At 44.0% G+C, this 17,057-nt stretch overlaps 1 protein-coding gene across 2 annotated transcripts; it reads left to right on the top strand.

Moving 5' to 3' along the window:
• The first annotated feature begins 681 nt into the window (after positions 1-681).
• Positions 682-17,038, top strand: znf143b (zinc finger protein 143b). Of its 2 annotated transcripts, XM_056598932.1 has the most exons (15): positions 682-1,118; positions 2,352-2,464; positions 2,774-2,962; positions 3,673-3,753; positions 4,584-4,780; positions 5,070-5,135; positions 5,284-5,400; positions 5,710-5,785; positions 8,913-9,038; positions 9,145-9,324; positions 11,491-11,718; positions 11,979-12,127; positions 12,364-12,516; positions 15,282-15,407; positions 16,646-17,037. In XM_056598932.1, exons 2-15 carry the CDS (start codon positions 2,359-2,361, stop codon positions 16,727-16,729), a joined length of 1,878 nt encoding a protein of 625 aa, XP_056454907.1. In that variant the 5' UTR covers positions 682-1,118; positions 2,352-2,358; the 3' UTR covers positions 16,730-17,037. The 2 variants fall into 2 exon arrangements, with proteins under 2 accessions (XP_056454907.1, XP_056454908.1); XM_056598933.1 differs by lacking the exon at positions 682-1,118 and having other exon boundaries at positions 2,358-2,464; positions 16,646-17,038.
• Positions 17,039-17,057: the final 19 nt, after the last annotated feature.

The raw sequence follows: 17,057 nt of genomic DNA, 5'->3' as shown, positions 1-17,057 counted from the left end.
AACTATCCTGCCCCAATGTGTCTGCTTTCCTGACCTTCTCTTGAGGGTCAGAGCATCATGTAATGTTACAACTTGCATTGGAAATTTGTAGATGAAATGTGACGTGAGAAAATAAGGAAATAACTTTTCTGAAGATGCATTGTGATATTTATCCTGTTTATTCAGCCCATGATTTTATTGTTTTTGTTGTACAAATTGTATGATTGACTATGATTTTCCACATTCCTGATAAACATGCACGTAAAATAGATAAATAGTACTATTACTGCTTTTTGGGGCTTTTGACCTTGGTTTAACATGATGCCTGTTATTATCTTCCCAGTTTATTAACTGCCCTGTCTTCACTGCATTGCCCATGAGCCCTCTTGTCTTCACTGCATTGCCCATGAGTCCCTCTGTCTTCACTGCATTGCCCATGAGCCCCTCTTTCTTCACTGCATTGCCCATGAGCCCCTCTGTCTTCACTGCATTGCCCATGAGCCCCTCTGTCTTCACTGCATTGCCCATGAGCCCCTCTGTCTTCACTGCATTGCCCATGAGCCCCTCTGTCTTCACTTCATTGCCCATGAGCCCCTCTGTCTTCACTGCATTACCCATGTGCCCCTGTATTTCTTCACTGCATTGCCCATGCGCCCCCTCTGTTTCCCATGCAACCTCGTTTTCAAGATGGATGCCGATTATTTCCAAAACCCTCTTGTTTACGTCAATGAATAATGAATAAACACGATGCCGTGGCACGTGAACACACATCAAACATCGGCATCTGGTTATTCAAACGCCATCGCATGTGTCTGAAACTAGATCCCGACATTCTGGAGATGATAACAACCAATTCGCAGCCAAAACCCAGAAACAATACTAACAGCAACACGGAATGGCGTCCAGACAGGGGCCCCCGAACATGAATGATAGCAACACACCAACGAATTATACATAATTGATGTCTGAATTGGCCAATAGATGTGCGAGAAATTGTTGGTTCTACAAAAGTAACCAATCAGAAGATTTGTTCAGAAGTGGGTTGGCCAGTGTTGTGTTGTAATTCATGTTCCGGGGCGCTGCACTCGCCACCGTTTCCTACCCTGGTGCATGGCGGTCGGACAGGAGGACTCTCTGAGGTTAGTGTAAAGTGTGTTTTTACCCAGTGTGCATTACTCTACCGCCGTCACTGGCAGAGGGACTGGGACGGCTGTAGGGACTGAGTGGTGAAATGAGAAGCACACATCTGTTTAAATAAAGTCCTGTTGGTGAAGTCCCGCTGCTGATGTGAACATTAATGAGCTGATGGATCCCGGTTCTTGTTCTTCGTTCTCCTCCGTTCAGCGGAACGAGAGACTTCCGCGAACCCCAGATTGTGTTAGCATACATGTAGGGTCCTGTCTGACACCCCGATGACTAGGGTTGTTACGGACAGGTATACTATAAATACTGGAATGTAATACTTGGACTGCAGAAACCCCGCCGCATGATGACTAACTGAGCTATCTGTTAGCATGTGGCTAACGCCTTCACTCAGACGTTACATGGTGCCCCCAGACGTTACATGGTGTTACCAGACGTTACATGATGCTACCTGACGTTAAAACATGGTGCTCCTACACCTTACATGGTGCTATAGTCGTTACATGGTGCTATAGACGTTACATGTTGCTGCCTGACGTTACATGTTGCTGCCTGACGTTACATGTTGCTGCCAGACGTTACATGTTGCTGCTATATGTTACGTGGTGCTCCTACAAGTTACATGGTTCTACTGAACCATGTGGCTCTCAGCTGTCACCACGGTCCGGTCGGCACCAACTTTCTGCTGCTTTTAGGGTTTTCTTGAGTGAAACCTCTACACACATAATCATCTTATGACCTATTGTTTGACCCCAGTCATGTTTCTGCGACAGTCGGAGATTACTAAAACAAATGAAACCACAAACAGAAAAAGTGGGTGAATAGTAAAGGCTTATGTTCCTCGGCCCATCCCCTGTGGCCCCCTGGGTACTTTGGGATATGTATCTAGATGTACATCTTTATAGATGGCTATCAATATAGTTTCATCACAAGTTCGGTGTAACTTATAGAGCTGCACAAAGGCAGATCTCACCAATGCATGATGAGTCTCAAAAAATACACTCTTAAAAATCTTCCCTTCCAGTGCTAAAAGTTCGGACCCTCGGGATAAGGGTTCCCATGCAACCCAATGTGAAATTATCTCAAAATGAATGTCGTACCTTAATTGAAAAATGAATTGGACTAGTACCGGGGGATTGGATGTTGAAGTATATAATGGTATGGTTGTGTCACGTTGTATACAGTGTGTGCTTTAATAAATATTTCTGTCCTCTTCCATGTCGTCCCAGCTAAAGCATGCTCTTGGCCCAGATAAACCGGGACTCTCACGGCATGGCAGAGTTTCACGATGCGGACGGCCAGCAGGTTACTCTTTGTCTGACGGAGGCCGTGACGGTTGGAGGTGAGATCTTGAATCTCAATTAGCCTAAACTAGCCTATTTTCTTAACAATACGGTGCACAAATCACATCTATACAAAGCCAGTCCAAGCTCATCCATGTAATGGTTGTGCAGCTGTCTGACTGATAATGTCAGTCAAGGGATGGCCGCAGTATGAATGTTCAAGTTTTGAAATGTGTATATTGGGATCATAATAATAGGTTAAAACTGTAATTTGTTTACGGAAATATAGCAATAAATTTCATCAGGCCCAATAGACTTGAATCAGATTGGAGCTGTCCGAGCTAGCAGATGTTTCTTGTGTTCTGAAGATGGAGATCAGATGGAAAGCATGGACACGGTTAGCCTGCAGGCTGTCACTCTGGCCGATGGCTCTACTGCCTACATCCAGCACGACTCCAAAGCCTCTTTCTCAGATGGACACATCATGGACGGCCAGGTGATCCAGCTGGAGGACGGGTCGGCGGCCTACGTCCAGCATGTCTCTATGCCCAAAGCAGGTAACATCTGAGGCCTTGGAGGGGCCGTTCCCAGCCTTTGGGTTGGCTCCACCTAGGAGGCATGGGCTATTGGACAGAACAATGCTGTCATCTCAGCTGGAGTTATGGGATTTATAAAAAATAAAATCGAGTTGAGTGACTCTACAGTTGGCACTGAATCAACAGGATTAATGCCCATCTGAATATAAATCATCAGGTAATTTAACAGATCCCTCGTGACCCTTTGTTGCTCACTGGAAATCAAACGTGCATAAGGCAAGCAGGATTTTATTCTTGGTAGTACCAATTTAAGATAATGAAAAATAATTAGTTACAAATATTGAACAGTAAATATTGTGCTTCAGAAATATTTTTGCTTATGCTTTCCATCATGTGTTTACATCGTAATGTTTTTTAATGTTTTGTGTTTTCTAGTTAAACACACTGATTTTTTTTTTTTTTTTTGTGAATGCCCATAGCCAGCCATTGTGAAGCAGGCAGAGGCGATTCGAAATTAGCCAAATACTTGAGACGGGACCAATATTGATAATTTCGGTGTTAACCACTTTATTTCATCCTAGACAAACCAGAAAGGGGGCTCAATGTTCAAACTACCGGAATTGTCCTTTTAAGTCGAAGGTTGAGATCCGCTGAAAGAGACTATCTCTCTCGTTCTGATAACTGTAGAGCAAAGCTGTGAGAATGTTAGTAACCAATGTTTCATGTTGTAGGAGAGGATGGCCTACACCTTGAAGACGGACAGGCAGTTCAACTAGAGGATGGCACAACGGCCTACATCCACGCCCCTAAAGGTATATGCCTAGTTAGAATCTGTTTGAACTCGTCCAGCACTTTATCTGCTACTGCTTTCTTAGCTGAGTGCCTTTGGATCTTTACTCTGAATCAAAGCAAAGCTGTCCTCATCATAAGAGGGGCTTCTTCGCTGAACATTTGAAGCAAAAACCGGGGGCCAAACAAGACTGGACGGTGTGGAGTTAAATGATATTAAACAGTCCTCCTGTACTATGTTCTTTAGTTGTGTACATTGCTATATTCACTTATTTAGCGCTGCTTTCCAATTAGTGATCACTCAAGTCAAGGATGATGTAACCCTGATGCCAAATATGGGCCTTCTTCCTCAAATTACTCTTATTTAAAGAACATTGAAGGGAGGATTACCACTGCTGCCTATCCATTCATCAAGTTGTCTATGGTGGGTTCACATCTCTAAAAAGGTCATATTAAATCGGTGTGGCAGTCTCTCCTAATACGGTCAACAGGAGTGGCATAGCTCTTGGACAGCTCTGATGAAATTCACTTAGTAAAAATAGTAAATTAATGATTGTAATTTAATTTCCAAGAATGGTTTATTTAATTTAAATACAGTGTGAAGAAAGACACATTTAAACTATCACATGCATTTTTACTATTACTATTTTGTACTCCAAACTTACTTGAAGTTACCTCATCAGGTGAGGCAACTTGTGCCAGATGCTTGCCTATGGGCTTTGGACATTGGGGATCGAACTCGGAACCCTTCAGCTGATGATCCCCCTAGTTATTATACTATCTGGCAAAGACTGCTAAGCTAGCCCTCTGGACCTCTCTCTTGTGTTTGATGGCTGTGGTGTCCCCCCCTCAGAGACGTACGAGCAGGGGGGCCTGCAGGAGGTGCAGCTGGAGGACGGCAGCACGGCCTACATCCAGCACACGGTGCACATGCCCCAGCCCAGCACCATCCTGGCCATCCAGGCGGACGGCACCATCGCTGACCTGCAGACGGAGGGCGGCGCCATGGACGCTGAGACCATCAGTGTGCTGGAGCAGTACACCACCAAGGTGAGCCCGGTCTGGCTGGCAGAGCAGGAGGCTGACCACAGCCCTGCAGCCACACACACCGCATTCTCTGTTTCTTTTTTTTTAGGTTCCAGAACGTTTGGTTTATGGAACGTAAGGAGAATTTCCACAAATATGGCAAAATTCTTAAATGACCTACTCTAAACTGAATCACATTTTTTTTAAATGGACTTAAATGGGCTTTGGTGAAGACATGGTATGAACCTAACATTTGGTTTGAATTTAATTGATATCAAACGCGTCTTATTAAAGTTATCTTTGTGTCCACCAGGTGGAGAATGTGGAGAATGCCCTGGGCCACTTCGGCCGAGCGGACACGGACAACAGCATCATGCGGGTACATGCATCTGCTTTTACTCAGGGCTCTACTCAGAGACGTGACGGTGGCACTTTGCCTGGAGGCTCCAGCACCACGGCATCTGAACTGTGTCATAGCTTCTGAATAGTCATAGTGTGGCCTCCTAACCAATGGTTTGCCCCATCAGATCGTGGTTCAGGGGCAGGAGAACCGAGTGGGGAGAGTCACGCATGTTGGGGAGAAGTCGTTTCGCTGTGAACACGACGGCTGTGGGAAACTCTACACCACTGCCCATCATCTCAAGGTGCGCGTGTGTGTCTGTGTGTGTGTGTGTGTGTGTGTGTGTGATTGTTTTGCAAACTCGATTTATCTTGATAAGGTGAACTGCAACAATTATAAAAAAAGGGTCCATAATATATTCATAAAACATTACAATGTAATGACCCTAAAGTTGATGATAAAACAGACTGGTGCTTTTCCTCAAACCTTGTCTTATAACCTTTCTCTAAGTGATGTTGGTTTTGGGTTCTAAACCCTCACCCTGGCCCCCATCAGTAGTTAAGTAGCTTGTTCCTCCACTATCAGCACAAAGTATGTGTTGCACTGTTTTCAGGTCCATGAGCGCTCCCACACAGGGGACAAACCCTACATCTGTGAATACATCGGCTGTGGGAAGAAGTTTGCAACAGGTACCCTGTCTTGATATCATACCTTCAATCCTGTTTACTTAATATGCTTTTCACCCTAAACCTTTTGAACGCCTGAGGTAAGAGAACAATTTTTAGGTAACGAGAAGTATAGCAGCGTTGCAGGTTGGGGTGAGTTCCTGAAGCCCGGTATTAAACGGGCCCCAAGTACAAATTCTTAAAGACTGTAGTGTCGGTAAGCTCCGTTGTTATCGTTTCTGCTCCAGGTAAATTAAAGGTTGGGTAGGTGATTCGCTTTTTTGGCCATTTTTGCAAAATTACTTGAAATCCTTATCATAACCCGCTTACAGCCACTGAGTTAGAAGTACTGACATGAAAATTAAACAAGTCAATCATCTGTGGAACGGGCAGGGCTCGAAAAACTCCAGCCAATCATTTCCATTGCCACCGAGTTGCATTGGACAGTAAGTACGTCAATCAAACGGTCGTACTGCACTCCCCCTCCCCCGCGCCCCGCGCGCGACCCCTTCGTGCAGTACTCGTGACCCAGAGCTCGTGACCCAGAGCAAGCTCCTGTTTGTTGTTATCCTGCGGTAGCTACTGGAACTAGTTAATCCACATTTGGACCTAGCAGTAGAAGACAATTTCCATGGCAGACGAGACGCCACCATCCCCACCACCACCACCAGCAAAGAGAAGGAAAACTCTTTTTCAGAGAGTAATTGATAATAAAAACGCTGAAAGAGAAAAACTGAAATCAAGAATAATCCTAGGCGCTGCTTTCGAACGTTGGCGGCAACTGAAGGACGAGAAGGGTCTAAAAACCGATGCTTGTGTGGCGGTTGACCTAGTTTCAAAGTTTATACCGTTTATACTCGGTAATACCGGTGTGGAGACGAGTGTATTACTCGGTGTGAAAATGTCCACACCGCGGCAACCCTAGTGAAAACCAGGACTTCCAATACAATTATATGAAACAAACATACATTTTCTAAAAATAGTAATGATTTATGTGACCGTTTAATGTTTATAACATCTGGTGCAACCATAGCAGCGAGAACGTATTCTCAGCAGGGGGTGCTGGGAGAAAAAAAACTCAGCCTGCACTAGACTCGCAACTCGTTACATTGATAAAAAAAGATGTATAGCAGCGCAGCTCAAATACACCAGTGCATGCGCGCACAGTTGAAAATCGATCGTTCACATCCAGCTGCTCAGAGAACAAGTTTAGCGCACCACCGCTACCCTCACACTTTTTCATATAACCTTTTTTCAGCACTAGGTCATATCATGAGCATTAAATAAATGCTGCGTCTCAAAATGCCTTGGACAGCAGCGAGGATGACTCGCTTTGCCGCGGGCCGAAACAGTTCGGAGCGACCACAGCCAGAGCGAACACAGCGGGGCAGAGGAGTGTCAGGAATAGTCTTTGGTGTACACATCAGTACGGCCTATTTGCACTACTGTTTAGTGGCAATGCAGTGTTTTATTCGATGCCTTTTTATTTTCGTATATTATTTCAATGAATACAATTTATTTATTCATAAAAACCGGATCTGGTCTTCAAATCTTTTTTCCAAATATAGGTCGTCTTACAATGGGGTTTGTTTTTATATTCGGACCAATACGGTACAGCGGGCGCTCACATGACGTTAAGCATTTCCTGGTGCATAATGTGACGCTTCAGAACCTAAAATCCCGTTTCTCCCCGTTGACACGACAACACATAACCGGCATTTTCAGAAATCTCCACTTTGGCCGGAGTTTTTAGAAATGATCGTTTTCTGTGATAAGACAGGGCCTCGGACAGGGGGTGTTGCAGCACCCCCAGCACCCCTACTTCCCGCGGTACTGGGTGCAACTTACAGCTGAATGTAGTGCCATGTTGTTAAACGAAAACCTACGCTAGCCTGGCTCGCTCTCGCGCATCTCTGTTCGCGCTCGTGCATGATTGCGCGTCCATGTACTTAGAATGGGTGGAGTCAGAGTCAGCGTTGAAGGAGAGGGGGTAGGACCATTTGAGTTGTGTATTTTCAAAATCTGCTGGCGTTTCGCAAATCACCTACCCAACCTTTAAGAAAATATATTATTTATTATTGCTTATTATTTTATCTCAGCTACTCCGTTTCTATTGTGCATTACGATTTTAAACATTAGTCGATGATGCAGATTTGCTCTTCCCAATCCAATTGATATCTCTCTCGGAGCGCCTTGTGTGGAGGTTGGGAGGGGGGGCAGCTCTAGCTCGTTGCTACAAACAAACAAGATGAGGGGAAAGATGAAGGACAGAGGTGGAAGGAATGCTAAATACAAGGTTTTCTATAACTTCCGAAGTGGATATGAATGTGTGGCGGTTGAGGGTAAGCCATTAAGCTACTTGGGTATTGATTAGGGGTGGGAAAAATAATCGATTCTTCGATGCATCGCGATTCTCGCTAGAACGATTCTGTCTCTATGCAGATAAATTAATAATCTGAATTATTTTGCCTGCTGCAACATTCTGTTCGCCAGAGAGGGATAATTTTTGTAATTTTAAAATTATTGAATTTATCTATCTATTACTGGTGGTTTTTAGTGAGGTTCCCCCTTCACTGTAAAAGCGTCTTTGAGTGTCTAGAAAAGCGCTTTATAAATTCAATCCATTATCTTCAGTGTGTATTGGCCAATCTGATTTGTCTTGACACGATTGCGATTCAGCCTACGCATAGCATGCGCGCAAACTCACAGCCAGACACAAGAACTCCTTCTAATTCAAGAGCAGCTTTTTCTTTAATGACATAGAAAAGAAAGATTAGAAAGAAGATAAAACTGAAACCCATTTTATGCATGCTTCCATATTGTGTTATAATGCAAGCTGCATTGATTATTGCATTGTTCATAGAAAGTCATATTTGTGACAAAAGCTTTCTCTAAAATATTAGATAAGTTAATTCATCTCTTGATGTCTTTAATGATCGCATGGAAATGTACATGAAAAAAAATGTTGCATCGATAATCGCTTCAGAATCGAATCGTTGACCTCATAATCAGAATCGAATCGTGAGGTGCCAAGAGATTCCCAACCCTAGTATTGATGATGAAGAACAGTGTCTTGAGTACTTGACTCAAGGATTGAAATGCTAAATCCAATTTGTGGATCTAATATTGGTTTATTTCTGTGCCTTTTCAGGCTATGGACTGAAGAGTCACTCCCGTACACATACCGGGGAGAAGCCTTACCGATGTCAGGAGATTAACTGCAGAAAGTCCTTCAAGACCTCTGGAGACCTCCAGAAGCACACCAGGACGCACACAGGTCTTCGTCCATGGATATCAGCTTCTTCCTTTCCCATAGCAGTCGTACTTTATTAGTTCATTATACAAGTTAGAAAACTGTCTTTGTTTGTTCTGTTTGTCTAAAGGTGAGAAGCCCTTCAAATGCCCTGTGGATGGCTGCGGTCGCTCCTTCACCACCTCCAACATCAGGAAGGTCCACATCCGCACCCACACAGGGGAGCGGCCATACTACTGCTCAGAGCCCAGCTGCGGACGCTCTTTCGCCAGCGCAACAAACTACAAGAACCACATGAGGATCCATACAGGTGAACAGAACACACTTTATACAAGAACCACATGAGGATCCATACATGTGAACAGAACACACTTTATACAAGAACCACATGAGGATCCATACATGTGAACAGAACACACGCTATACAAGAACCACATGAGGATCCATACAGGTGAACAGAACACACGCTATACAAGAACCACATGAGGAGATCCATACAGGTGAACAGAACAAGACAACATGCTGTGACTTTATGAGGAGTGTTTGAGCGAGTCCTTCACAGTGGGGATGTATGGAGAGCAATCTGGCCAGCGGTTGATGTGGATAGACAGGGCCGCTGCTGGCCGTTTCGGTGCCCTACGCGAGCGGGGTGGGGGGGTTGTTGTTAAGAACAAAAAACAACGGTGGGCCTCTTCATAACTAATATACATCTTTTTTTAATTCAATAATGTATTATTATTATTTTTTTTACAAACCTTAATTTTTGGTGCCCCCTCAGGTACTTGGTGCCCTGCGTACTCTGCGTATAGGGAGCGGCGGGCCTGGTCAAGGACCTTCCTACACAATGTTGGTACTGAAAAGTATCATTGTTAGGTCGTAGCCATGGGGATAACATTTTGTGGCACGAGGGCTCCAGTCCAGACTAACTTTATTGACTCGGAGCAATTTGGCCCCTAACCGAAAATGTAAGGGTCAAATTTAAATGTGCTTTTTCAAATTCAGTGTTGCATTTTATTGTGATTCTCATCTCTCCCAACGGTTTCCATGTGTGCGAGCATGCGTTCGACGAGCATGGAAGCGACAGTTTCACGGGAGTGCTCCCGTTTGTCGTGGCATGTGACTTGACAGTATGCTGCGACTCCTCTGCCCGCTCGCCTCTCCATTAAGAATGCATTAGCAAGCGTGACAAACGCCTCCCTTGGGAAAAGCCCTTTATGGCACCTGAAGCAGCATCCTGCATGGGTTCGGGTACCCGCGGGATGAAACGGGTGAAAAATAATGTACTATGTGGGGTGCGGACGCCTGAACAGTGCGGGTTGGTCGCGGGTTTTGCGATTATTATTTTTTTTGACTTCTCCAGTCCTGGATATGTTATTCAGGAGCGGAGGAGTCAACTAAAACCGTCAACAGTGGATGATGTGCCTTTTTTGCACAGCAATCTAAAGTACCACGCCAAACACCAGAAAGTGTAATTCCCTAGTGTTCCATCTAACGTCTCTAATTTTCCATCGGGTGCGGGTCGGGTGTCGATATCAATTTATAGCGGGTCGGGTGCGGAATGTCATTTTCGCTACTGTCGGAACACGGGTCGGATGAGTTTTTAAAGGTCCCATGGCATGCCACCAGGTGCGGTGTGATTAGCCGTTACAAGCCATTTTGGAAATCTGCCCCTTATGACATCACAGGTGGGCGTGTCCACCTAGATGTGTAACGGATAGATGAGCAGTTTGCTCTAGGTGGACACGCCCACCTGTGATGTCATAAGGGGCAGATTTCCAAAACGGAAAAAAAATTGTTTGCTTGCTCATGGTTCAAACGGTCGCGCGTAGCAGGTTGTGAAATCCGCGCCTTCTCAGAGACATTTACACACGCTCAATAGTATCTAGGACCCTCCCCCTCCACACATTAGCCACTGACAGTGGCCATTCCCTATCCTTATCACACTCATTGCCCTGCTACAGATTCCGGATTCGTTGGCACGGCCCTTCCTTGTTTAACGTGTGAAAAAAAAAAAAAAAAGAGGGCAAATTTACTGGTCGCACATGCGCGACCAGATGTCAAATACAGTCGCACACTCTCAAATTTTGGTCGCAAAAATAAACCATTTGGACGCAAAGAGCCCTTGGCATTTTCCTTAAGGGTGCCTACAGCTAGACTCAGCCATTGGGGATCCAACCTGTATCTTTCACACATGCAGTCTTTCCCTGTAATGTTCAGAAATATTTGCTGCATGGTGTCACGTGGGAACAGGGATTGATGTTCTTCGAAATCTCATCGGGCAATTTTCTACTCCTACTCTACTCTTACTACTCTTAGTACAGTTGTGTTGTAAATTAAAGTAGTAATATTAGTTGAAGAGGCACGTTGCATTACCGCCATTTGCTGGACTGTCCCTCAGCCCTTGATATGTGAAAGAGACTTAAGTCTTCATGGGTCTTAATTTCTTTCCACGTTGTCACTATCACCAACCCCCCAGGCGAGAAGCCATACGTGTGCACGGTGCCGGGCTGTGAGAAGCGTTTCACTGAGTACTCCAGCCTCTACAAACACCATGTGGTCCACACACCCTGCAAGCCGTACAACTGTAACCACTGTGGAAAGACGTACAAGCAGATCTCCACCCTGGCCATGCACAAACGCACCGCCCACAACGACACGGAGCCCATCGAGGAGGAGCAGGAGTCCTACTTCGAACCGCCCACAGGTCCGTGTTTGTCTTGTCTGCAGCTTTTGGATGACAGTTGTTTTAACCATGTTGAGTAGGGTCTCTTTGTTTAATCCAACACCACCCAAGAAAGCTATTTGGTATCACAAATTACTTGACTAACAACCGTCCTCGCTCTTTAGGAATATAAATCAGTTTTAATGCTTTTTTTATCTAAAATAAAAATGTTAGTGGCAATGATCCTAAGAAGTGGTGAAGGGAAAGGTCAAATCACGTCTAAAAGATTTTTATGATTTCAGACGCCATCGACGACCCCAACGTAACCTACACCACAGTGATGGAGGCAGAGGATTCTGGATCGGAGCAGATGCCCGTGGAGACCACAGAGATCCTTGGGCAGCAGCAGCACGTTGCCCTGCTGACTCAAGAGGACGGAACCCAGCAGCAGGTGGGCTGCAGGGGTCTGCCAGGTTATCCCATGGTCTGCCGTGGTCTCAAGATTCTCAGAAAATAACTAATCTTGAAACCTATTCCATAATGGATTCTATAGGAGAGATTGTGTTGTGCTTCAACAAGTGATTTGATCTGCTATATTTACCTTGAGATGTGTGTGAATACCTTGTTGTCTTCCTCTGACTCTTCATCAAGCTGATTGGATCTCTGATCCTCTATTTCTGTCCTCAGGTCAGTATCTCTGAGGCGGACCTACAAGCAATGGGAGGTACCATCACCATGGTAACCCAGGAGGGAACCACCATCACCATCCCCGCCCACGAGCTGTCAACGCAAGGGGGACACTCGGTCACCATGGTGACAACGGACGGATCAGATGGACAGGTAATGAAAACCACCCGTGCACCTTCCTCATTAGCACCCGTGCACCTTCCTCAAGGAGTGATAGATGACAAACCAATTTTATTCTTACAAAACTGCCAAGTTACCCTCTATGGAAGAACAACTGTTCCCAAAAAAGGCAAACTGAGCCAATAATATGTCCCTGCTCAGTACAGCGCACCAAATAGCGATGGATGAATTTGGCTACTGATCCAAAACCGCAGAAAACGATTGCCTACTATGATAAAAGCAATGTTGTTGTTGACGTTACGGACCAGTGGACCCGGGGCTATACGGGGAACAGATGGCCTGTTGCTTTATCCTACAGCTGGCTTGACCTCGCTGGTATCAATTTTTTTGTTTTTTAAGTTTTTGTAGTCTTTTAATAGCTATTTTATAGTGTTATTTTGCATGGATTTCTACTTATTACCAAAAAAAAAAAAAGTATATATGCTTGGATATGATGCAGTTCGATTAAATTACCCTAAATTCCTAGTTAATTCCCATGATTTTCAGATTTTCCCAAATCCCCTCCAGCTTAACTTCCAATGGGGATTTACCGAAATTTTACGGAAATTTTCAATCCCTTTGCAACCCTAAAAACCATACTAGACTATTGATAACATGTTCAGGGAACCAAACTAGGCGATGGTGTAAAACATGTCTATGGCTCAATATAAACAATGCAAATCAAGTCCTGTCAACACTGTTGCCAGTAGAAATAAATGTTCGGTCAATTATGTGCGACAAAGCACGCACTTTTCAAACAACTTTGACAAACAACGTTAACAACTTTAAAGTTCTATTGGTAGGGCATTGTAGCTAGAATAGCTTAGCATTTAGCTTGCATTGACTGTAATATGTGTGTTGTATACAAGGTATATACTTCTCAGGCACTCTCACACCTCACAAGGTCCAGTCGCAGGAACACGCAGACAGCTGCAGGAACTGGGCACAACATTGGTAGATGAGCTGACTTTAAATAACCCAAAAATAATCGCACAAAATAGAATGTAAAAGGCTTTATTGTGCTCATGAATGTACATGAGCACAATAATGACCTGAATAGAACGGACTTACCGGAAAAATGTGTAGGGGTGGGTGGTAGACGAGGAACTTGGCTCTCAACGAACAAATCAAGGTCCTTGTGCTCTGTACCAATGCCCTTGGGCTGTGGAGTGCTCTGAGGGTTATTTCTCTGGTTCCACTGACTTTTGCTGTCTAGATGAATCTTTGTGCAAGTTTACAATTAACTAGATCACTTTTTTGAAAATAGTTATGCTAAGCTCTACAAATGGAAAACAATTTCATACAAAAACATGCCTTGTTTTGAAACTGTCATTGGCAAAAATGGGAGTCCACTGCCCTGTGCTACGAACGTGATTAGTGGTTTAGCGAGGTTTGTTGCGCTCAAAGCCTTGGTTAGCTGGGACACAAGTCGCTCTCTTTTAGCGTATCTGTAAAATAACCATGGTGACTTATGCTATCAACCAAACCTGGTCGGGAGCAGGTTTTCAGCTAAGACAATCGGGTTAGATCGGCGTGCGCAGCTTCCTAGCCCCTCCTTTGACATTGTCGTCACCATTACTGGGTGTTACCGTGGACCTCGGAGCCCGTATTGAAAAGGGTCTCTCCGACCGAGGCTCTTTCGGGACAGATCCCTTGGCATTGCCTGAGAATATTCTTTATAAGAAATACAGGTTCTCATCAGAGGGTATTCGCTATTTGATCGCCCTTGTTGGAACTTATGTAAACAATGCTTACTATTACGCAGTGTGTCTCCGTGAAAGAGTGGAGGTAGCGAGTCAGTCTTACATTTCTGCATGTGGGGTTCTTCTCCCCACCGCTGCGCATTTATGTGAAGCTTAAAAAGTCCCAATTCATTTGTCCATATTGAATACTTATTCACTAAAGGTTATGGAATTATATTTGTGTGCCTATTTTGAACTTGAACCCAATACCGTGCTAGCACCACGTCTATGAGGGTGAAAGGCCTGAAGATGGACCGGCGAGATTTGAACCACAGTCGCTGGTGTTCGGGTCTTACAATCCACTACACCACTGCCGCTACATCGCAGCGGTTGAAAACATATGGAATATATTTCTTACATAAGGTGTATTTAAAGTGAATTCCCTAAATTATAGAACAAGGCAGGTTGGACGTTGCTCTTGCATTTTGAAATCATCAGTCTATTAGGTTTAATGGCGAACAATTCTGTGCTTGGCAGTTATTTTTTAGACAATATGCAGAATCATTTCACTTACGAATTTCACACTATCAGTGTTTTTTTGACAGCACGCCTCCCTAGCCTTATTAAGTGCAATTTTTTTGCCCCCAGCTGTTATCTGATTATTGAACTCCTCATAGGAGTTCATTATGACAATCTGTTCCTATTGTGTGAAATATACTGCTCTTGATCTATCCATTTTGTAAAGGTGACTAAAATGACGCAATAAACGCCCCTTTCATCGGAACGTGCATTGAACCTAAAGCGGAAAACCTGGATTGACAAATCAAATCCTTTGTGAACTTTGTAGTACCATTTACCTCTGAGAGTTGCGTCTCTGTCGACCCAGGTTTTCCCAAGAAAGCTGGGTATGTTCAACGAGGTGCGTAGTACAGGGCACTGGTTTGTAAGTGTCTAGAAAAATAAATATATTTTAGCTTTCATTGGTTGATGATATTTGTATGATATAGATTTCTCTAAGTAACAAATCCAAATCAAACTGATCCTGATTGATTTCTAAGGAGTTTCCTGTCTCCCCAGGTGGCCATCATGACTCCTGACATGAGTGCGTTTCAAACGGTTGAGGAGGGCGGATACAGCCAGGAGCACAACGTTCACCCAGTCACCCTATTGGCCACCTCCAATGGCACTCACATCGCGGTCCAGGTCAGCTGAATGCACTCAACAACCAACCTACTTTAATGACCTATTAAAGAACTGAACCAGTCTCAAGTGCCATAAGGATAGTACTGGGAATTACGGTAGAAATAAGTATCAGTTCACTCAGGATTTACTGGAACTACTGGTGGTTGGTTCTTCTTTTTTCTAACGCTTTCAGTAGGTTGAATTTATTAAGTAAGAGGACATATTGGTTTAACAGGTTAGGTTATCTGTTCCACTGATCTGTGTTGAAATGTAGGATTGAGTTAATTACTGTTGGGGCTAGAGGCCCACACATGATAATCTTGTGTCAGCAATCCATTCCCAGTTCAACCAGTTGCTAACGAGGTATGTCCTCAGTGGTCTGGGGGGTGTTAACTATGTTGTTGACCAAAGGTTCAACAGTGAAGTCACAGGGATTACCAAATAATCTCATTTTAATATCCTCCTCATCATTGCCCCACAGTGCCTCTTTACCAGATATTTACTGAGGATCGATTTGATCACCTTATTTACTTTTTTTTCACACCCCAAATCTTATCCAAAGCATCATTTGTGATTGATTTCTGATTTTGTATCTGTCCCTCAATCAAACAGCCCTATGAGTAACGGTTCAGCTGAAGATGTACTTTGTACCAGAACCTGCTCCAGGCCCTTCTCCTCGTACACATGACATGCTGTAGACATACTGAAAGCGTCTAGAATCACTCTTAACCACACTTAAGGGGCTTACCTGCTTTTATAAAACTCTTACTGAAACGACTACTAAAAATTACCCTATAAAAATAAAAGTTTCAAACTATATAGTTCCTCAAGAAAGAAGAATGGTTACCAAGCAAGAAAGGCTAGCCTACTTTGAGATTGCGGTGCATTAATACAAAAAGAGTTTTGTTATGCGGTCCCAGGTGTGTGTTTATTTACAACACACTACACCTTTTAGATCACATCAACACAAATGTTAACACAGGCCCCCCTCCCTGTTCTATGTCATGGAAATCCTCATCAAAGCTCTGCCCGAGGAGCATCTTGTGACTGTCAGTCAAACCCACCATCCCTCTGCCCAGCGAGAAGCGCCTTTGTCCCTTTGAAATGCTAATGGTTACCTCAACACTGATTACATGGAGTGCGGATTTGTCAGTCATATGACATTAGATTGGTCTGAAAACTGCCCTGCTGCTTGACATAATGGTTGCTAGTTATTTACCAGTGACTAAACGAGTGTTGTCTTTGTGTTCTCTCCTCAGCTGAGTGACCAGCCCTCGCTGGAGGAAGCCATCAGGATAGCCTCTCGGATACAGCAGGGTGAATCCCCCGGCCTGGACGATTGACCCCAGCATTCTGAACTTTACCATTAGGATCCTACAGAACCCTTCTAAGTTGACCTAGAAGGAAATTACGTCTTCCTCCAAGTTTTCCACAGCTTAGCTTTTATGTGTACAGTATTTTTTTTTGATAACTGCTGTTGTGCTATGCTATTTTGTTCCTTTATCCAAAAAAATATTGGAGAGGGGAATGATGCTTTCTAATGTTTATGGTGCATAATGCACACTCTGCAATGTACAGATAATGCTATTTCTAATTAAAACAAAAAAAAATATGCAATGGTTTACTTGTTTGTTGAACTCATTCATCGCATGTATGGTGTTGTATTCACTT

The sequence above is a fragment of the Gadus chalcogrammus genome, chromosome 9 (genome assembly GCF_026213295.1).
Source record: "Gadus chalcogrammus isolate NIFS_2021 chromosome 9, NIFS_Gcha_1.0, whole genome shotgun sequence".
Lineage (NCBI taxonomy): Eukaryota > Metazoa > Chordata > Actinopteri > Gadiformes > Gadidae > Gadus > Gadus chalcogrammus.
Note: the sequence above shows the minus strand (reverse complement) of the source record. Positions and strands in the feature narration are given on the sequence as shown.